This window comes from Podarcis bocagei (genome assembly GCF_964188305.1).
Source record: "Podarcis bocagei genome assembly, chromosome: 1".
Lineage (NCBI taxonomy): Eukaryota > Metazoa > Chordata > Lepidosauria > Squamata > Lacertidae > Podarcis > Podarcis bocagei.
In genome coordinates this window covers 23,186,406-23,208,746 of record NC_138125.1, presented here as the reverse complement: position 1 = coordinate 23,208,746, position 22,341 = coordinate 23,186,406, and the positions used below count along the sequence as shown (strand labels likewise).

Below are 22,341 nucleotides of genomic sequence, written 5' to 3'. Positions count from 1 at the left end.
GCGAAGGCCCTTTTTAGTTCCTCAAACGCTCGCTCCGCCTCCGCAGTCCAAACAAATTTCTTCTTACTGCTGAGACAGTCCGTTATGGGCGCCGTCATGTGGGCAAAGTTTCGGATGAACTTACGATAAAAGTTCCCAAACCCTAGGAACCTCTGCACATCCTTCTTGGTTTTGGGTGTTTTCCATTCCAGCACTGCCTGGACCTTGCCGGGATCCATGGCCAATCCCTTGTCTGACAGGCGGTACCCCAGGAATTCCACCTCCTTGGTATGAAACTGACACTTCTCCAGTTTCACCCACAGCCTGTTGGCTTGCAGCCTGCTCAACACTTCTCTGACGTCTCTCACATGCTGCTCCTCATTCTCAGAATACACCAACACGTCATCTAGGAAGGCCACGCAATTCTTGTAAAGCAAAGGCCCCAGTACGTGGTTCATAAACGATTGGAAGCACGCCGAGCCTGCTTGTAAGCCAAATGGCATCACGAGATATTCAAATGCCCCCAAAGGGGTGAACATGGTGGTTTTCCATTCATCCCCTTTCCTTATACGTATCAGGTTGTACGCCCCCCTTAGGTCCAGCTTTGTAAAAATCTTTCCCTTCCGCACCCTGGTCAAAATGTCGTCAATCCTGGGCATAGGGAAAGCCACTGGTTCTGTCACTGCATTTAACCCCCTTAAGTCACACACCAGTCTCGGCTTGTCCGTGTGTTTCTTATCCACAAAAAACACTGGGCTACCTCCCGCTGCTTTGGACTCTCTGATGAAGCCTCTCTTCAGGTTCTTGTCAATGAACTCTCTTAGCTCCTGCATTTCTCTGTCTGACATGGCATACAACTTGCCTACAGGAAGCTGTGCTCCAGGGAGCAAATTGATTTGACAGTCAAAGGGCCTATGCGGGGGTAGTTGGTCAGCTTCCTTCTCGCTGAACACGTCACTGAGATCTGCGTATTGTGGTGGTACCTTCACCTTCTCCATTACTTCCGTCCCTGCTAGGGTGGCTTGGGCCCCTGCTGAACCCTTTCCCCCTTTGCAGTGTTCTAAGCAATGTGCTGAACCAAAGGAAACCACTCTCTGATGCCAACCCACCAGCGGATCATGTAGCGCTAGCCAGCTCATCCCCAAAATAATAGGAGCTCCTCCCAAGGTGGCCACATTAAACGCTATCAGTTCTGTGTGCCTTGCCACCCTCATTATCATTGGGACGGTCTGCAAGCTGACTTCTCCTCCCAACAACTCCCTGCCATCGATCGTGGTCACCTGCAGGGGGTTGCTTAAAGGGATCGTCTGTATCTGGTGTTCAGCAGCAAACTCTTTGCTCATAAAATTGCAGGAGCTGCCTGAGTCCAACAGCGCCTTTATCTTTAGGGGGTGTCCATTTTGCAGCTCTAGCGACACTTCAATCACTAGAGCAGGTTGAGGAGCTTCTGGCATGGGCACTTTCACTGCTCTTCGGCCTGGCTGCTGTGCCCCGACTGTGGCAACCAGGCGTTGGCTTTTACCTGCTCCGGTTTTCCCTCCTCTCTTCCTTCAACAGCTCCCACCATCCCTTGCCATTCCTTCCTCTGGGGGCAGACTCTGGCAAAGTGACCTGGCTGTTGGCAGAGATAGCATTTCCGGGCGCCTTTTCCCTCCTTCTTTCCCCCCTCACTGGGTTTTGAAACTGCGCGCGCGCGCGCTGTTCCGATTTCCATCGGCTCTGCCGGCGGGAAAGTTGTCTCTGGAATGTCAGGAATGCGGAACTCCTTCCAGCGTTCCCCCTTCCCTTCCCGCCTCTCCAAAGCTCTCGCCTCCTGACGTGCTCCTATGGTCAGCGCAGATTTAGTCAGCTGATCCATAGAATCCGCCCTAGGACCCCGGGAAAGTTCGTCTTTCACAGCCGAAGCAAGGCCTTCTTCAAAAAGCATTTGAATGGGTGCCGCCGATAAATCCCACCCCAATCTGTGAACCAGCATGGTGAACTCAGTCCAGTACTCACGGACAGATCGGCTTCCCTGCTTGCAAGCCATTAGCTGTCTGCGCACCACTCCCTCCTCAATATCGCTGGAAAACATGAGATCCATTGCACGAAAGAACTTCATGGTGTCCTTTAGGACGTCATTGTGCGTTGCCATCAGGGGTCGAACCCAGTCCCTCGCCCCCCTCTCAAGATGCCCAATCACGAAAGCCACTCGCGATTCCTCATCAGGGAATTCATCAAACTGCACATTGAGGGCATATTGCATCTCTGTCCTAAAGGCATGGTAGTCCTTGGGGTCCCCCCCAAACTTCTGCACCAATCCTGGTACCTTTCTGTTGAACTGGGTGGCTCTCCCCTTCTTGTCTGCATCCTGAGCCCTTCTCTCCTCAAGCCTCGCCGTCTGCAGCGCCAGTTGGATTTCCAACGCTCGGTACCTTTCTTCCAAGCTTGGACCCGCTCCAACTCCTGCCTCTCCGGTTCCGGCTGGGTCGCTCATGATGCCTTCTCCTGCACAGGCAGCTTACAAAGACTGTCGGAATGCTGTGATGGGATGATTAGCTGCTTGTGCGTAAAATCGTGGTCCCTCAGAGTTTGTGCAACTCCACAAACCTCTGTGTGTGACAGAGCTCCTCAGACATGTCTGCCCTAGTCACTTGCAGATTCCGACAGTGGTTGCTTTCGGAAGCGCTTCCAGCATAGAAGCTCCTTAACGGAAACACGTCTTCTGGACTCACGACGTGACAGCTTCCGGCGAGGAATGGGTCTCTCCCTATGGGAGCTTCTGACACCTCCCCGCTGTTCTCGCTGGACGTGTCCCTGAGCCCTCCCTCTTCCCTGCTAGTTCCTGCCTTAGCTGCTGCGTCTCTCTCCGCATTCATGAGACCTTCCTCCAGAGACCCATCTCTCCCCCTGCTGGTCCCTGCTTTCGCTGCTGATTCCCTCTCAGCCTCCGTGAGCCCTCTCCCCACCTGTTCCTCCGATGGCAGTTCCCTGACAGGTGGCAATGCAGTTACCTGCCTTTCTACTGTTGGCAAGACTTATTAAAGCTAGTGTTATCACGCTGTGGAACGTGCCCTGTTGTGTTAGCATTTTGAGAAGTCAAATCTACGTGGCAACAAAAGTCACACCGAACACTATGGTTCTAGAGGTATTCCAGCGCACCGCTGTTAAACCGCTTCTTGTGGAAGGATGAAAGAGAAGCTATGACCCAAAGAATGATTTTGTAAGTGCCTGAAAGGGACTGGTGTGGTTGGCCTTCCTTTAAAGAGCAGCAAACAAATGCTAGTGCTGCTTTATTTTCTATCTCCACTGTCTCTATGGCAGGTCCATCTTTGCCACAGCTAGATTCACACATTTCTTCAGCCCTGATGTGAAGAAACATGCTTCTTTCACTGGGGCCAGGAGCACTAACCAGGCCAATCCCTGCCCCCTAACCTCAGAAACAGGGGCTGCCCCTCTAGAGAGAAGGAAGATAGTCCAGGCATAGTTATCTATACCATGAAAGTCTCTGTGGGTGACAATACTTAACTAAAGTGGGAAACGGTTTCTTTCTAAACCGTCATCGCAACAAAACGTTGCGTCATTACTGCATAGCAACAGCCAACATGCGAAGCGTTTTCTTGGCAGCTTTGAACTACCAGCTATGCACTGCGGTTGGCATCTATGTTAACATCAATTAAAAAAACCACACATTAAAGGCCACACACTCAACACCATCACAAACTCAGTAGGTGATGTCTATGTGGAACAGCCTGGAATTGCTTCAGCTGCTATCAAACATATGGTAATTTCATGAAGCTAGTTCCTTTTCGGTTCTGCTGGTGGTAGTTACATCGGTGCCCATCTTGGAGAGGTTTTTTAATATACCGTATTTTTCGCTCTATATCACGCACCAGACCATAACACGCATGTAGTTTTTAGAAGAGGAAAACAAGAAGAAGAAAAAATCTAAACGAAATAGTGGATATATGATTTTTGTGGTTCATGCTGTGGCCACAGACATGTGATCTGACAGTGAGTTTGGAGTAGCCCAATGCAAAAATCCTGAGGATCCATGTGGATCCATGCTTTGTAACCACGGAGGAGGGAAGGAAGGGGAACCATGGATCCTCTGCTCACGACTGCAGCAGATCCCCACCACCACCCGCAGGCATTCGCTCCATAACACGCACAGACATTTCCCCTTACTTTCTAGGAGGAAAAAAGTGAGTGTTATGGTGCAAAAAATACGGTGTGTGTGTGTGTGTGTGTGTGTGTATATATATATATATATATATATATAGAGAGAGAGAGAGAGAGAGAGAGAGAGAGAGAGAGCTAATTTGCACAGTCTTTGCACCTTTGGAGGGCAGCATTTCCCAGCAGAGCAGCACACTGGGAAGAGGTCAGACTGGAAGAGCAGCAGCTTGAATTCTACTGAAGGGAAACAAGCAACCCCTTTCATGAAAGGATGTTAACAACAAGCCCCTTTCAACCACTGCCCTCGGTCCAACAATGAACTCAAGGGACAGCACAATACCTGCTACAAGCTGAGAGACTTCCTTTAAAGGCAACACACACCACACATACACATATGCAGAGTCCCGACATTATTCACAATCTGCTCAAGACAGACTGTTGCTGCCACAAATAGCAGTTTGCACTCGGAATGCTTCCCAGAAGAAAATTTCTCAACACTTTTTCTGAGTAATGAAGTCACTGGTCTTTTAGGAGTAATACCTATGGTGAATGGGATTCTACAGGTGGCCTACAGCAGGTGAAACCTTTGCTAAAACATCTCTTAATGGCTACCCGTATGCTAGCCATCAAGAGTCAAAGCTCCTGTGTTGATATACAAAGCCCTGAACAATTTGGGCCCAGGATACCTTAAGGATTGCCTGAGCCCTTATATCCTAGACTGATCACTGAAATCATCCAGGGGAGCTCCATTAGTAGTCCCCCATATTACAGATACCCAACTGGCCTCAACCAGAAGTCAGGTATTTAGTGTTGCCAGTTGTACACTATGTATGGAACACTCTTCCAGCAGAGATTTGGTAGGGATCCTTGCCTTTTACTTTCATGTGTCTTTTGAAGGTGACAGGTCTGTTCAGTTCAAATTTCTCAAGATTGTTGTTTAGTCGTTTAGTCGTGTCCGACTCTTCGTGACCCCATGGACCAGAGCACGCCAGGCACTCCTGTCTTCCACTGCCTCCTGCAGTTTGGTCAAACTCATGCTGGTAGCTTCGAGAACACTGTCCAACCATCTTGTTCTCTGTCGTCCCCTTCTCCTTGTGCCCTCCATCCTTCCCAACATCAGGGTCTTTTCCAGGGAGTCTTCTCTTCTCATGAGGTGGCCAAAGTATTGGAGCCTCAGCTTCAGGATCTGTCCTTCCAGTGAGCACTCAGGGCTGATTTCCTTCAGAATGAATAGGTTTGATCTTGCAGTTCATGGGACTCTCAAGAGTCTCCTCCAGCACCATAATTCAAAAGCATCAATTCTTCGGCGATCAGCCTTCTTTATGGTCCAGCTCTCACTTCCATACATCACTACTGGGAAAACCATAGCTTTTACTATATGGACCTTTGTTGGCAAGGTGATGTCTCTGCTTTTTAAGATGCTGTCTAGGTTTGCCATTGCTTCTCAAGATTAGCCAGCCATTTAAACAATTATTTTATATTGTTTTAAGGGCATTTTATATTTTATTGGCGTTGCAGATATTGTTGTACACTGCCTTGGTAATTTATGTGAGATGGTGGTATAGAAATACTTGTATAATAAGGCAGACTAAACAACTAAGATGCCCAGGGAAACAGGTTCAGTGGTGCCAGTTGTACTTTGTTGGGGAGGATGTATCAACTAGGGTGCTGTAACAGAGAAGCCTCTCTCCCTCGTTGGCGTGCCGTTGGTAGAAGTACTTTAAGGCCACCAACCTCTGGTCCAAGCCTTGATTCTATTAGTGGGGTAGGAGAGCTGGAAAAAGAATTCACTTCTGGCAACCAATGTGCCCCTTTGGTTTCCAACAGTACATGGGCAAAAGTGTCAAAAAAACCTGGGACACAAATTTTCATGGCCCGCTAGCAGCTATTTACCAGAAGGCTTAGTTTGCTCAGAATTGAGTATACACTTTCAGAATTAATACTAAATACATTGCTTCTGGTAAATGAGGCACAGTAGTTGCTAGAGGGCTATGAAAATTTGTGTCCCAGGATTTTCAGACTCTTCTACCCATGTACTATCTGAAATCAAAGCGGCACATTGGTTGCCAGATGTGAAATATATTGTCATTATTTTCTGCTCTCCTACCCAATATATACATATGTGTGTGTGTGTGTGTGTGTGTGTGTGTGTGTGTGTGTGTGTATGTTTATTAACTTGCTGCCTTGATGTAAATGACAGGCGCAGAGAAAAATAATGGAGACCAGTGTAACAGTAGTCCATAAATGCCAGTCTCCAGCTGCACAGCTATCAGGAACCTTAAGTACGGAAATATAGTTTGATACTTGTGTGTTAGGAAGTCACCTCAGATATTGTGGGGGGGGGGGGAACCTCAATGGGCAGGAACAAGCCTAACCCCCCTCCTTCAAATGGCAGAGCAGCAAACCTGGAATTTGCTTCATGACAGCTTAATTCATCTGAATTTATGTTGTCCTAACAAGAGACTCTGAATTGCAATATAAGGTAAATCAAAGAGAGCGCTGACATTCTGGCTGCTTTTCAGAGAAGAAACACAGCTAAATTCAACAATCTGGACACTTCTCACCATAGTCCAGTATGGCTTGTATAAAATAGGCTTTGATTTATTAGACAATCTATTTCCTTTCTGTCTGAGTTATTTAGTATCCCTTGCTAGACTTCAGTTTGTTTTTCTTTTCAGCTGTTTACAGGCTCAGAATTTAGCTTTCAGAAAGTTTGGCTAGACAGAACTTAACGCATCACCCCAAATTACCAGAATGGGGTCCTTTTCTATATAAATGTATCTAGAATATTTGCATAAATGTTTTTGTGTTATCCTTTCTTATTTCAACACCAGAACTGGTCTGATTTTATACAAAGAAACCCCCCCAAGGGGGGGGAGCAGGAGCACCAAAATTATGTTATTAGCATGTAAAAGCTGCAGTGTTTCTTTTGTGACAGAACTCACTGGTGTGAAGCGCCGCCACCACTTTTTGTGGCAGCCATTTTGTGCTGGCACCTTCAGCACTTTTATCAACATATGAGTACCAGCAACTTATTTCTTGCCAAGAAAAGAAGAAAACACTGAACAGCTGCTGTGCAGTAATACTGCAGTGGAACAAAGGGAACGCGTTTCCCAAGTTTTGAATTACATCCTATAACATCCAAGCATTAATTTAAAAAAACAACAACAACTAGCATTTTAAAACACCAGGGGCCCAGGAATACCTGAGCAAATAGGTGAGTTTTTAGCCATCCGCGGAACACCAAAATAGTTGGTGCCTCCAAAGGGAGATTATTATACAAAGCGGGTGACACTGCAGATAAAATCCTACTCCTAGTAGTTAAGAAATGCCTTTACCTTCCCACCGCAGTGGTACCTATTTATCTACCTGCACTGGCTTGCTTTCAATTTGCTAGGCTGGCAGGAGCTGGGACAGAGCAATGGGAGTTCGCCCCGTCGCGGGGATTCGAGTCGCCGACCTTCTGATCAGCAAGCCCAAGAGGCTCAGTGGTTTAGACCACAGCGCCACCCGCGTCCCATGCATTCTGAATATAGTACTACGTGATAGTTCTGAACATGTTTAAGGTATTGTTATTCACTTAAAAAGGTGTAATCAGCTTGGAATTGGAGTATCTCAGAGAAAGCCTCACACCAACTCCCCCACTCCCACCTGATCGTCAAAGGGGGCACTTCTGGTTGTTTGATGTCTTGTGGAAATCCCTTTCCATGCACTCTGGTTTCCGTCACGGTGTCCTGCTGCACCAGAAGCGGTTTAGTCATGCTGGCCACATAACCTGGAAAGCTGTCTGTGGACAAATGCCATCTCACTCAGCCTGAAAGCAAGATGAGTGCCTCAACCCCATAGTCACCTTTTACTGGACTTAACCGCCCAGGGCTCCTTTACCTATATTCAGAAGGCATCTGGGAGAAATTACATTTAAAATGTCACCCACAAAATGTCAACAGAGAACTGACCACCCCAATGCACTAGGTCCCCCCTAGTCTTCAAACATGCCTAGGGATCAGGCAGAGGTTCTTTCCATTATCTGTTCCCTGGTACATCTAACTGGAGATGAGAGAAATTGAATCTGGTCTGTGATCTGTCACAGAGCTATGGCCCCTTCACATGTGTAGACCTACTCCCAAGACAAAAGTAGTTTGTTTGTTTTTTACCCTAGGAATTGTTTATTCATGTGCAAATATATTCAGCTTTAAATGACTAGAAAATTCTTAAGTTTATTTATCAGTTGTGTTTTAATCAGGTGAGAGCCCCAAGCCATGGCTCTGCTGAAAGCTTGTTTCGGAATGAAAAAGAGAGATCAGCTCTCCCCTCCCTGCTGCTCCCAATCCTATGTAATAGGATGCATTTATTCCCAGGCAGTTATTTTGTCATTGTTGAAAGAACATCCTTCCCCAGCACCTGTTTCTTCAGTCTCCATGAATAATGAATTTGCTGCAAATGTGTTTGTCTGCTGGTCAACACTGCTTACTATTTTCTTTAATGTACCAAAGTAGTTTTAGAAGGAGATGATCTTTCTTTCTTGCTCTGCTTCACAAGAATAAGCACTTTCTATACGGAAAATGGGAGGGATACCCTTCCCCCCCCCAACCGCCAACTAGTAGGCGAGAAAAAGCCATCCTTTTCAGCCAATACCCACTGAACAAGGAACTTGCCTTCTGCTTACATTCCCAAAAAATCGAAGGCTCAAATGTTTGTTTCTGTCTCCCCCACAACATGGCTGTGCTTACTCCACTGAATGTGCAAAGCTGCCAAGGCTTTTTTTGATGGGCAAGTCTTTTCAAGTGGGGTACCTCTGAATGTGACAGACTTTAAAACACCACCACCACACACACACACACACACACACACACACACACACACCCCTCTGGCTTTTTAGCTATCTGATCAAGTATGTGGTACAAGATCATCTGATTCAGCCATCTGGGTTTCTTCCTGTTCAAAGGAAGAAGGAGGAGGAGGAGGAGGAGGTCTAGATTTGGGCCACTTATCACAACTGGTTTTCAACGCCAGAATATAACCCCAGGAGATGTGAAGCAGGGCAGGAATAGTAGATCATCCTTTTGATAATGGATGGGCAACTGTTAGTCCTCCAAAAGTTGTTCGGACAATAATTTCTATCATCGTCAGTGCCATGCTAGCCAGGGCTCATGAGAGCTGCAGTCTATCATCTGGAGGGCCACAATCCCTATTCTTGAGGGGAAAGTGAGTAAAGAGGATTTGCCTTTGCTATTTTGGAAAAGGCTCGAGCTATTTGTTACTCGGTAGGTCAGAACCTGCTGCAAACCACCATAATTGATTTTTCTTCTCCCCCAAAATGGCACTTAATTATGAATCGCAATGGAGTGCTTTGAAAACCCAGCTCATATGCTTTTGGCTTCCTGCAAGATCAAAACGAGGAGGACTGAAAATGGTTGGAAATGGCTCAGATAGTGAAAATTGGTTTCAATCAAAGCCTGCCGCTATGAAAGTATGTGCACTTAGTGACAGCGGGAAGGTATGTCTTCACCTTTTTCTTTTACCTTGGGAAGGAGCTAAGAAATGAAATGCATGTAGTTCTAAGAAGCCTACACATCTACTAAAAGGCATCCCTGTAATATAACAAAATTGACCATTTAAGAAATCTGAACCTTTCTCAACATCACAGCCTTAATTCAGCACCTATTTTCCCTTTCTCCTCTACTGTATTTTTTCTGGATCACAAGAAACAAGAGGGGGAAGAAGGAGAAAGGGGTAAAAATAAAGAGGCATACATTTACTGAAAACAACTGCCTTGACACTATCTAGTCAGCCATCTTTTAGAGTTGTGCCTATGGAAACTTTTGGAGTTGGAAAATAAATCAGAATAAGTAGCAAATCTAAAAACAAACCAGCTTTGTTTTGGAAACAAACATGACCTTTCTTGGTCACTCAAGCCAGTAAAGACTTAGTCCCATAAAAAGTTGAGAGCGTTCTCAGTTTAGAAACGTTATGAAATCAGGTTACCTGCAGCGTTGCAAACCCTTCAATCCCAGAATGTTACAGGGCTGCAAAAGTCAAGTTTTCCCTTGCAGGAAATACAGTTACAGGTAGTAAGAGGTTAAAAAAACAAAAACCAAACCCAAATATAATAGCATTTTCCAAACTGAGTTTGCAGGATCAGCATGGAGTAGCTACTTCAGACAAAGTATTCTGTAGGGGTGCTATTTTACTGCTTTCTCTTTGGACCCCTTCATAGAAAGAGGGAGCCATGCAATCAAGGGACAACAGGGCTGTGCTGTTGGCCCTGACATCCATGCCTACAGGTATAGACAATTACACACATCCAGCTCCCAGGGAAGCCTACACATGCAGGATTTCCCTCTGCAGATGTCCATGCCTAACATGTGGGTGTTAGGGGTGTGGCCAGGAGATGTGGCAAAACCCTGAGGATTGAGCCACTAGTGCAACTCAGCAATAGGGCGCACCACTTTGCCGATAGAAACCCCCTCGCCCCCTAACTTCATCTGGGGAGAAGGATATCTGATAGAGCCCTTTACTAGCTCTGCTACCTGCTTAAGACCTTGCAGAACTGCTTGCAGTCTCAGTCAAGTGTACTTGGGCTAGATGGTGTAGTATAATTGGTACCCTATTCCGAAACATATGCCAAGATCCAACTGGAAATATGAAGTGCTCCACATGCATACCCGAGAGCCTTTTAGGAGCCCATTACACTGCCGCTGACAACCACCACCACCCCGGATAAAATCCTGAACGTTGGGGAAACCTCCAAGGCTGCATTTCAAATTCAATATAGTTCAGAGAGCTTGCAGCCAGATGGGGAAACTGGGTAAGGGATTCTGCTTTGTCAAAGGGTCAGGATCTCTTCGGATCACAGGCACACTTGGTTGTTAGTTCCATTATTTTGGAGAAACTGTTCCAGCAGCTTTTATTCAGGTGAACCAGCCCTAGTTATCAGAAATAAAAGGAGGCTTTGGAACAGTCAAGAAACCCGATGAGAGAAAGAGAGAGAAAGAACAGCAGTTATCAAAAATGAAGCAGTCGTAGAGCCTAACTTAACCAGATCCACACAAATAACAACAACAACAACAACAATATTTATACTTTGCCCATCAGGCTGGGTTGCCCCAGATACAAAGTCAATAATGTGCTGATCTTTGCTGAAGGAAAGGCATTGCAACTAATTTAGAAAGAGAAGTAGCTAGATATTTCTCAGCCAGCCGTGAAATATTATTATTAAAAAAATGTTGCTCTTATCGTGCTTTCCTGAATCACTCGAATGATGAGTGGGTAAGGGAAGCATGCAAGAGAGAACAAGGGGTCAATTCAGGAGGCAATAATTCTTTAATCTGTTTTCCCTTTGCATCACGAAGCAGCTCTTTCTTTCTTAGATGTAGCCCCAAAATGTAGCTTTAGATTTAATCAACAGGGTGAAAATAGCTACAGGTAGAACACGGCACTCTGGGTAATTCCATTCATCTTGTACTTGCTTTTCACGACACAATCCTAGCACAGGAGTGCTAGTTATTGATAGCCCACGGCAGTGACAGGATTATCTAAGAAAATACTCAATTCATAACTGTGATAAAGCAAGCAATCCTTCTTTGGATAACATGGCACAACTTAACGCAGCCCTCACAATCCTCTTGTGTCTACAGTGCAATAAATAAAACAGAAACAGCCGGCACTTCACTGTAACTAAATGTCTGAGCAATTGTTTTAAGACTGTGTTCCAGAGAACTCTGAAGGTCCACGGAACTTCAATGGCTTTTTTAAATAAGAAGGAGGGAAACAAAAGCAGGCCTCCATTGCAAATATTTTAAAAGTTAGTTCCTTGTTGCAAGTTAGTTGTGGGTGTGAAAAAACTGGGGTGTATTAATTTAATATCTGTTTGGTAGAAGGTCATTTTGTTTTTCAAGAGATGTCAGGCAAGAATCCTAAATTGTACCCGATACTATTATGTAAAAGAACTGAGTAATACCCCTGGAGTTACGAGGGTTTAGCTCTTTAATCAGGCAGCACAATTCTTTAGATCGTGTTTTGGCAGGAGGAAAAGAATTCTTGTGGCAGCATGTCCCTAAAGTAGCAGCATTCCAAAGCTTAAGTATAATCTCCCACTTGATCAATTTTGGCCGTAGAGTGGACTGAACCCTACCACACTTTCGTAAGATCATTATACAAGAAATGTTTACCATAAAGGGTATTTTTCCTCCTCATTTTTTTGTTGCTGTTAACAATTTTTTTAAGCGGAAGAGGTGAGATCATGAGTGGTCAGTCACGTCAAGGAGCAGATACTGAGGGGCAGCAAGCAGACAGAGCTGTGTGTGTCACAAGACTGGCACCCCCTAAGCTACCCTGCTGCCCTCAGCTTCAGCTGTTAGTCTGGTTGGCTTTTGTAAATGTAATGGAGGGAGACGCCATCTTGTCCTTTGCCTCAGGCAGCAAGGTGTCTTGGACTGGCCCTGGTGGCCATACTTGGCCAACGTTCGCTATAATGCAACACACACATTTTCAATTTAAGTAATCTTATATATCATCTTTTTTCAGAGCCAAAGGAGCTGTCAGAGAAGTTCACAGTTAAAACAATAAAAAGCAACTATTTAAATCAAAAGATATAATACATTTAAACCACCCAATATAACATAGATCAGGGGAGGCCAACTCCCAAGCGACTGCGATCTACTCACAGAGTAAAAAACTGGCAGTGATCTACCCCCTTTTGGGGGGTTCAGGTCAAAGTTGTTGAGTTTTAGGAAGTCACATTCTTTGGAGGTGCAGGGCTAAAATGTTCAGCTTTTTTTAGGGGAGCCAAACTTGTTGAGCTTCTTTGAGGGGAACCAGTGATCTACCAGTGATCTGCCCAGACATCCAGTGATCTACCGGCAGATCACGACCTACCAGTTGGACGTGCCTGACATAGATAAAAACAGCAAGAGTTAAAACACTGTAGACCAACAGCCCCATTCAGTTAAAAGCAGTTTGAAATTTATGGTCTGTCTGAACAGAACCAGAGAGGGAGTCACATGTATATTCCATGAAAGGGACCTGTCTCTTGGTCTTATCAACCACATGGAACTTACTGGCAGGCTAGATCCTGCTTCATCAGACACATTATAAATGGGCTTTGGCCCATGAAAGCTTATGGCACAATACACATGTTAGTCTTTAAGATACTACAACACGCTGGCCTACTTCCATTAAAAAGAACCTTTCAGGAGGATTGCAATCTGTTAATCTTTAGAATAAAATCTACTTACAAATTCATTTTGTAAGCACAGTCAACCTTGAACAGATTTTCAGGTAAACACAGATCATAAAACCTTCCTTTAGTAGAGATACTGGAACAGAATCCTGCCTGCCTGCAAGCTGCACACTTTCTTACAGTACCTTTATGAAAATACCTTAATATGTATTCAATTTCCTGCCCCAAAGGCATGCACTTTATTTAGGAAGTTCAATAAGCTCATTTGCATAGCTAGCAACACAGCCTCATTGAAGAGCAAAGATAAAATTAGTGTAATGGGACAAGATGACATACTTCAAAGAAAGCTGCTACTGCACTGAGCACGAAAAAGCTCCTATTCCTAAATCAGCTACATGTACAAGACAAAAAATGAAAATGAAATGAAATATGTCAACTCAAGCAGCACTAACCTCAGCAGATTCATCACTTCATGCTTCATTCACCTCTAACCAATCATTCAACCCTTTCTAATAACTCTCGTCTTAAGAAAAACATACATAATAATTCAAACAATTAACACCACCAGCATACTTGAAAAATGGCCACTGTAAAGATCCCCTCCACACTTCTGTAGCCAAACAGTTAAACTTCACCCCATTTTGCAAAACCATGCAATAAATATGCAGGTAGCAGCTCAAAATCATGGAACAGCAATTCATCTATTAAAATGTGAAATGCTTTCCATAAAAAAATTTAAAAAGTGTAAAGGGTGGCACACTCTGAGCATTCGTGTGTGTAAATATCTATCTATAAAATTTGAGAATAGCCCCTTAAAGATACAATATTTTCCAGCACTAAAGGTTCAATGAGCAACCCCACAAAGCTAGATAAGATGCTTCTGCAATATTACTCAAGGTCCTAATTATTTGCTACCGAAATCTCTTCATCTGCCCCAAATAAGAAGAACCTGCTGTTCTCATAATGGCCACCCAGTGGCCCGTTAAGTTCACTTTGTAACTGAGCAATCTGATTGGCAGAGATGTACTGTTGTCATCCTTCTACCCGGTGCTATTTTTCTAGAAAAAGAGGTTCCGGAACTCACCATGAACACCTCCCTTGCTCTCTAAGAATGGCAATGGCGCCCACCTGAGAGGTGTCGGAACTGAGTTCTGGTGAGTTCCAGTAGACAAAAAGCCCTACTTCTACCCTTCCTCCTCAGACTTGCTCTGCATGGTTTACTTCAGGATAGAGGTCTCTGGTGCTATTTCATGCCAAATGTGGTAGTAACAGGAGCTTTCTGGGGCTTCTTCAGGGCAAAGGCCTATACGCAGGTGCAACACATATATTAAGATAGCTAGTATAAGGGTTAGAGCTGTGTAGGAAACAGACAGAATAAAGCAAATAATATAGCATCTTTTTTTTTTTTTTACTGGTGAAAGGCAAAGACAATCATTGTCTTAAGTTGTAAATAGACAAAACAAAAGTTCAATGTGGCTTGTTAGATCCAGATATGAATGATGAGTAGTTAGATTTGTCAGTATTGAACTTAGCCATCAATGAATGAAGACTACCTTTCCAACCAGGTATCAATCCCAGCCCCCTCCTCCACACTCAAATAACCAGTGAAAAATGCTAGCGACTTACCTTGCATGTAGGTCTCTATTTGCCTAATAAGCTCATAAGACTTCGATCTGTCCAGCAGGGTCCTGATAGCAGGAAGGGGGTCCAAAATTATGGTTTCAGGGTGAGCATCAATATACTCCTATGGGAATGAAGAAATATGGCACAAAATGTTACATATGAAGGTAAATGATTTGCTGGAATCTAGATGCATGATGGGAATAAGAGTGCCACAACAGAGGACACTAAAAGTTCAGCTTACCAGACACTGACAATTCCTGAATTTCATATTTCACACGAATTTATCTTGCTGTTTTGAAAACAGCAATAGTTTAAGTAAGAGAAGCTATGACTGCCGGCCACAAACCAAAATTGGAGGGGCGAGGTCTATAGCATCTCTTGCTTTGTGTATTTAAAAATATATATTAAGTGTAAAAAATATTTTTCCTTGAAACCTTGGCCGAACTGTCCCATGTACTGAACACCAACAGATCAGAGTGATCAGAAATACAAACACGCAAACCACATATGGCCATTATCAAGGGGCATTCAAGGCACCGTAATGGCCCATTGCCTTGTAGGGTCTGGCTGAGGAGTCAAATGAGGGTGGGGTGCAGCCTACATACTTGGGAGAAGAACCGCCAGTATTTTATGAAGGGCACTCCTGGCCAGAGGATACAGTGGAACAGACTCCCCCAGGAGGTGATGGACTCTCCTTCATTGGAGGTTTTAAAGCAGAGGTTGGTCGGTCATTTGTCATGGATGTTTTGGATTTCTCAATTCCATTGAGAAAAACGGAGAAACACGCCTCGGAAGCCGTTCAACTTCTGAGGCACGTTTGAAAACAGAAGCATTCACTTCTGGGTTTTCGGCATTTGGGTTCTGAATCGTTCGGCTTCCAAGATGCTCGAAAACTGAAGTTGCAAAGTGCTTGAGCAGCCTATCAACAGATAAATCAATCAAAAAATTAATCAATAAATTTGCAGCGAAGAAGAAGCAGCAGCCTATCAATGGCTAACAGATTTCACAGAAGTGTCTGGCTGGTCACTGTGGGAAGCAAGAATGTGGACTAGATGGGATTTTGGTTTGACCCAGCATAGCTCTTCTTAAGTCAACGTCATCTGTACATCTGAATAGAATTGCTATGGCACTTAAGAGATTACTGTTGGCATGGGTTTAGAAGGCTCATCCAAATTGTGAAGGACCACACCACATCTGCTAAAATCAGTCTGATGTCTGAGCTTAAAGGCATACAGCGAGTCCTGCTAAGCCCACACTTCAGCGATGGATGCCTGTGGGCCTTTGGATGTTGCTGCACTCAAACCCCCATAAGCTGTAGCTAAAACAACCAATGACAAGGGAGGGTGAGAGTTAGTACAGCCACATCTTCTCCATCCCTGTTCTACCTGAAGCTTTATAGGATACAGGAAGTGCGGCTAATCTTAGGCTCAACAGGGTTTCCAGTATATTAAAAAGGTAAAGGTACCCCTGCCCGTACGGGCCAGTCGTGTCCGACTCTAGGGTTGTGCGCCCATCTCACTTAAGAAAGAGGCCGGGGGCCAGCGCTGTCTGGAGACACTTCCGGGTCACATGGCCAGGGTGACGAAGCTGCTCTGGCGAGCCAGCACCAGCGCAGCACACGGAAATGCCGTTTACCTTCCCACTGTAAAGCGGTACCTATTTATCTACTTGCACTTAAGGGTGCTTTCGAACTGCTAGGTGGGCAGGAGCTGGGACCGAAAGATGGGAGCTCACCCCGCCACGGGGATTCGAACCGCCGACCATGCGATCGGCAAGCCCTAGGCACTGAGGTTTTACCCACAGCGCCACCCGCGTCCCTCCAGTATATTACATCCTACGATAATGATTAATCCAGAACCACAGTGTTCAGCAAAGTCACAACCCACACTAAGAAAGAAAAAAGGAAATACACTTATTTTCCTGTGTATACTAGGGAAACAAAAATAAAGTCTACGAAAATGCTTAGAAACACTCGATTCCACTGCGCAGACAACTACGCATCCCAATCATCTCTCATTGATTAAGGTGTCAGACTAATGGTCTCTTGATCTCGAAATTAAGCCAGTCCTCTCCGATGATCCTAAAACTTCAACTTTCTCACTTGTTCTGCCTGCCTTAACCAACATTTTCACCACTTCATCTGCCTGTTTTATCAAACATACCAATCATATTACATGCGCCTCCGTATAAAACTTATGAAAGGGCTGTGTTCTTGGGTTAAGATCAGCCTGACCCAGATGCTGTAGGTGTGTCCCTCTGCCTTTATCTTCTACACACAAGCCAAACCAAAAGAAACACAGACCTAGATTGCCCTTTGTTTGGATTTCAATATCGTTGTTTAGTAAGACATATGAGCGAGCCTATCGGCACGCCAAAAAACAACAAAGAATTCTTCATTGCCATTCTAAGAGGAAGAGGGAGGTGCTCATGGTGATTTCCAGCACCTCTTTTTCTAGAAACAATACCCATAAAGGCTTTCCCACAGGGTCTCCTCCTCCTGCTGCAATCCAGCTTGAAAGAAGCATTCTATTGTAGCGTATCAAATAGGATGCTATGTGAACTTAGTTGTGGTGTGTCCATGGGTGGCTTGTGGGTGTGTGGTACCCACAACAGTTTTCCCAGTTTGCAAGCAACCCCTCATAAGATATTCTATTTTTCTTTTGTTTAAACTCCTTTAAAAAATACATATTATTGGTATTGATTGGTCATTTAATCAAAGTATTTTTTAAAAAAATAAAAAAGAACTTTTCAAGAATTATTATTTGTGACGCACTGGCCCTGGGCACAAAACCAGCTATCCGTGTGAATCTTGTCTGAATTATTTTTGCATTTATTTTTTTTGCTGAAATATCAAAGAGCCACAAAACAACCCATGGTAACTAGACTTTACAGAAGCACAGCCTGAGACGTAATAACGGCGTCTTGCGATTTTCCGAAAGGTTGCTTAGTCTTAATTTAAGTCCTAGCTTTCCTTTACTACCCATAAAGGGCCGATAAAAAACTCTCCATCTCCAGAGTAACCCCCTAATTGCCTAAGTGGAGCAAGTACTCCAACAGGAACTGAAGTCTGGAAAACAGACTTAATTCATCAAATCCCTAGATGGGGCTCATTCCACAGAAACGCAAGGAGAGAGGAAAACCAACTGCTCCTGGCAAAAGGAGTAGGTGAGAGTCAAACAAAAGGACGACACTCTCAGCATCACCCCTCCTTCCAAATCCCAAAATAGTAGGCTTAAAATGTTCAGTTGTAAACAAACCAACTTCTAGATGTACACTAAAGCTAATGAAACTACCTTTTCAACAGGATGAAAGATAATTTCAAGAAACCAGCTAGGCAGACACTAGCTTTTAGCCTTTGATTCCTTACGGACTATGACCTACAACAGAGATAATTCCAAAGAATATTGTACAATTCCAGTTTCAGCTATTAAAAAAATACAGCAAAGGACCTGTTGTGCTACTAGGAACAAGCTTTCTTTACCCTTCTTTTTACATATGGGGAGAAAGGAGCTAGATATACAGCCATCTCGGGATTCTGGCAATTTTGCTATAAATGAGGAGCTGTGTGACCATGTCACTGAGAGAAATATGTAGCTTTTCTTTTTTTAAATTAAAAAAGCAGCAAGGAAATGCCCCTTTGAGCAACAGCAAAATAAAATGGCTATATTAAGGCATTACTTATTTTTAGCTTGACCTTGAATTCCTCCAACTCTATATTTCTCCTTCACTTAGGCCTACAGAGTAAAGGCTGGTTCAGAATACGCACCACCTTATGCAGCTAGCTAAATGCTACATCTCTTGGGAGAGTGGCTCAAGTTATTTTCGCATGGGGAATGAAGATTATATAGAGCAACCGTAATCCTACTGCGAATGGGAGTTCACTTATGGGCTGGCTAGCACAAACAGAGGGCATTTCTGCTCATTTTAGAGCAAAGGCTACAGCACTCTGCAAACCTGAGACATCTCATTTGGTGAAAAATGTTAAAATGAGTGCCCGTTTCTGACCTGTAGTGAAATAAAAATATAGGCATGGATTTAACGACAAACTCCACTCATGGGATGCTGCTGCCAGAAGAAAGGGCGATGGTGTATATTTATTCCAGTCCCTCCTTTCTCTTGAACATCCTTTGAAAAGCTGCTTCAGAGAACTGGGATGCTCTCTGGAAAGATGTAGGAAATAGTCCAAGGAGGAAGGGGGGAATGGCAAAAGTACCCCCTCCCTTCCCACAGTGGAAGCCTCTGCTGGGTCTCGGTCCCTTCCACAAACAGAGGGAGCCCTTCTGTGAGTGGCAAGGACTCTGGATTGTCTCTTGAAAACAGCATAAAATTGACTTGATTCTATGGTGCCACTGTTCCCAAGCTTTTTACTTAGGGAGTCTTACCAGCAGTTGCTGTTCCTGTGTCTATTTCCCCATTCCTGTCCTGCACTGTTTTCATTAACCATGCACTGCTTTCTGGTGCCAAGGCCAAAGGCTAATGGGAGTGTCTGTTTAGAGAATCAGTTACCGGAGGGTGGCATACTCCGAATTCATGTCCTGTCAACTTTCAATTTAGTTATACTTTAAAGGGGTGAATGATTGTACGTTGAAGGGGAAAAAAGGAAATCGATCACACTTGGCCTAGCATAGGCACTTCCTTGACTGCTCACCCAAGGTTGAAAGGGAAGCTGAATCTAAGTCATACACTAAATCAACTGAAATCAGTGGGCATGGCTAGCCTGAGCTTACCGATTTTAAAGTGTTTATTCTGAGTATGACTTAGTTGCACACCACTGTTTTTTAAAAAATGTATTCAGGGAACCCTTTCTGTGACCACTTTTCTGCCCAGGACCCCCTTGCATGTTGGAGAAAATTATGGGGAACACACTCAATTGGGGGGGGGGCAGAGGTGCTAAGCTATGGGTAGGCAAACTAAGGCCCGGGGGCCGGATCCGGCTCAATCGCCTTCTAAATCCGGCCTGCGGACGGTCTGGGAATCAGCATGTTTTTACATGAGTAGAATGTGTGCTTTTATTTAAAATGCATCTCTGAGTTATTTGGGGGGCATAGGAATTCGTTCTCCCCCCCCCAAAAAAAATATAGTCCAGCCCCCCACAAGGTCTGAGGGACAGTGGACTGGCCCCCTGCTAAAAAGGTTTGCTGACTCCTGTGCTAAGCAATCCAAATGGGCCTCACAATTTTCTCTGACCTGCAAAGACTGTTATTGCCTTGAGAGATGGGGGTGGTCATAAAGATTTAAATACAGTGGTACCTCCGGTTACGAACTTAATTCGTCCCAGAGGGCCATTCTTAACCCGAAACCGTTCTTAACCTGAGGTGCACTTTCACTAATGGTGCCCCCCGCTGCTGTCCCGCGACTTCCGCTCACATCCCGGAGAAAAGTTCGCTACCAGGAGCACCTACTTCCGGGTTAGCGGGGCTCATAACCCGAAGCATTCGTAAGGAGGACGGTACATAACACGAGGTTCCACTGTACTGTATGTTATCTTTAGGTTATTTTTGCCTCTGTACTTGACATGTGAAAGTTTTACACACACACACACACACACACACACACACACACACACCACCAGGCATTTGTATTCCTTTGCTGATAGAAGTTAATCCCGTAAAATCTTATAATCCATTTGCTGCAAGAGAAAACAATATATATTTGTGCTATAACAACATTCCCCAGCAGCAGCAGCAATACAGCTAAAATCTTGTGCAAAATTAAAGGAGACATTCCACCGGCTCCATGCATCTATCCATTTGTGAAAAAGCAGCCATCTGGCTTACATCAGCAGGTGGGCCGTAAGAAACTCAAGGTGAGTTCAGGCCTTCCCTGAGCCGTGGGCTCAAAGACTTTGAATTAAAAACACCAGATTGTTTTGTTTTAGATTTGCAAATAGAATTTTGTTATTTTAAGGACTGGGCTTCTTTTGTGGGCTTTCTTCGCGCAAACTAAGAGAAAGGCAGAATTAATACAAAATCCATTGCTCCTTTACCTATGCTCAGAGGAGCGAATGCAGCATTTTATAATATTGTGCTATCCAGTTGCACGACACCTTACACAGCAACATTAGCAGAAGACATGTTCCACAGGACTTACAACCTCAATGTACAATTTTTTTTGGGGGGGGGGAGAGTGAGAGAGGGTGATTGAGAAAGAGAGAGGAGAAGCCAACAAGCAAATGCAGTTGCCCACACTCAGGCTTTAAGCGGGGTGTGTGGGTGTGGGTGCAGACTAAGCCGCTAAAACTTAAAAACTTCATTGAAAAGGTGGCAGAGCCAAACGGCAACAGTCTGCAGGTGTTCTGGAAGAGCAGTCCAGGCAAAAACGACAGGAAGGAGTGGCCATGTCAATACAAAACCATTTGTCTTGCTTACTGCCCTTCAGTGGAAATGCCCACTTGAGACAAGTGCTTTCACGCAGCACAAATGCAACATGGGTTGTTCCTAGGCAGCAGAAAGCCTGTGCACGATCAAAGTCCTAAGTTCATTATGCACCAGCCTAACAATAGGTATGCAATTTGTTCTTGCCCTCTGATAGACAGCAGGAGCTCACACGCACCACATGTGAGACAGCTCATGGCGCTGGACAGCACACAATAGGAATTAGTCACTTTTTAAGCCTTATAACAAGGACACAGTGCACACACCAGGCTACATGTTGCACTAAACTCCAGATTGCCCAGTGTGTAACTCCTCCCCAAGCTGTAATCAACTTGCCTTTGTGTTTTTAAATTTTTTTATTTTATTTTTAAGTGTACTGTTTTTCTGCTTTGTTGTTTGCTGTCCTGGAGTCCTTTGGGAGGAAGGGCAAAGGAAATATAACAACAACAACAACAACAACAACAACAACAACAACAACAACAACAACAACATACTCCACTCTGCCATCTTGCAAAGTCTTCTTAAATAGAAGGGGGGAGATCTAATTTTCTGCAAACCAGTAAAGAAATTGTACAAAATCTTCAGTGCCCACAGCAACGTGTTTTCTGAGAGCGAGTTACAAAGATGGGAGAGAAAGGGAAACAGAAATCGGCTATAATAAAAATATCAGATGACTGAACTTTAAAAAAATGTTTTTCTCCCTTCTTTCCCTCTCTCTGACTGCAATAGGAAATGTGCTTCTTCAAAAGAAGCATCGGCAAAGCTGGCCTTAGGGATCAGTGCCATTGGGCAATTGCCAAATGCCCAGCATCTTGGAGGGCCTATTGCCACTGCTTCCACAAGACATTTTGTACCATGAGAAGCGTGCTAAGTGCAGTTTCCTGGTGTGTTGCCCCAGTCTCAAAAAGGGAGGTGTGATGTGGAAGCAAAGGGCCTGGGTGCAGGTGCCCGAAGGTCACGCATATCCCAGGCAATTAAGTCAGAATTGGATTGTGAAAACACAGAATTGGGATGTTCAAGTTGTTA

At 44.5% G+C, this 22,341-nt stretch overlaps 1 protein-coding gene across 1 annotated transcript in view; it reads right to left on the bottom strand.

The window, feature by feature from the left end:
• ITPK1 (inositol-tetrakisphosphate 1-kinase) overlaps positions 1 to 22,341 on the bottom strand; it is a 138,518-nt gene that overhangs the window by 25,335 nt on the left and 90,842 nt on the right. Inside the window, exon 4 of the mRNA XM_081174075.1 lies at positions 14,945 to 15,062. Within this exon, the coding sequence (XP_081030201.1) occupies positions 14,945 to 15,062 (118 nt within the window). The remainder of the gene's footprint in view (positions 1 to 14,944; positions 15,063 to 22,341) is intronic.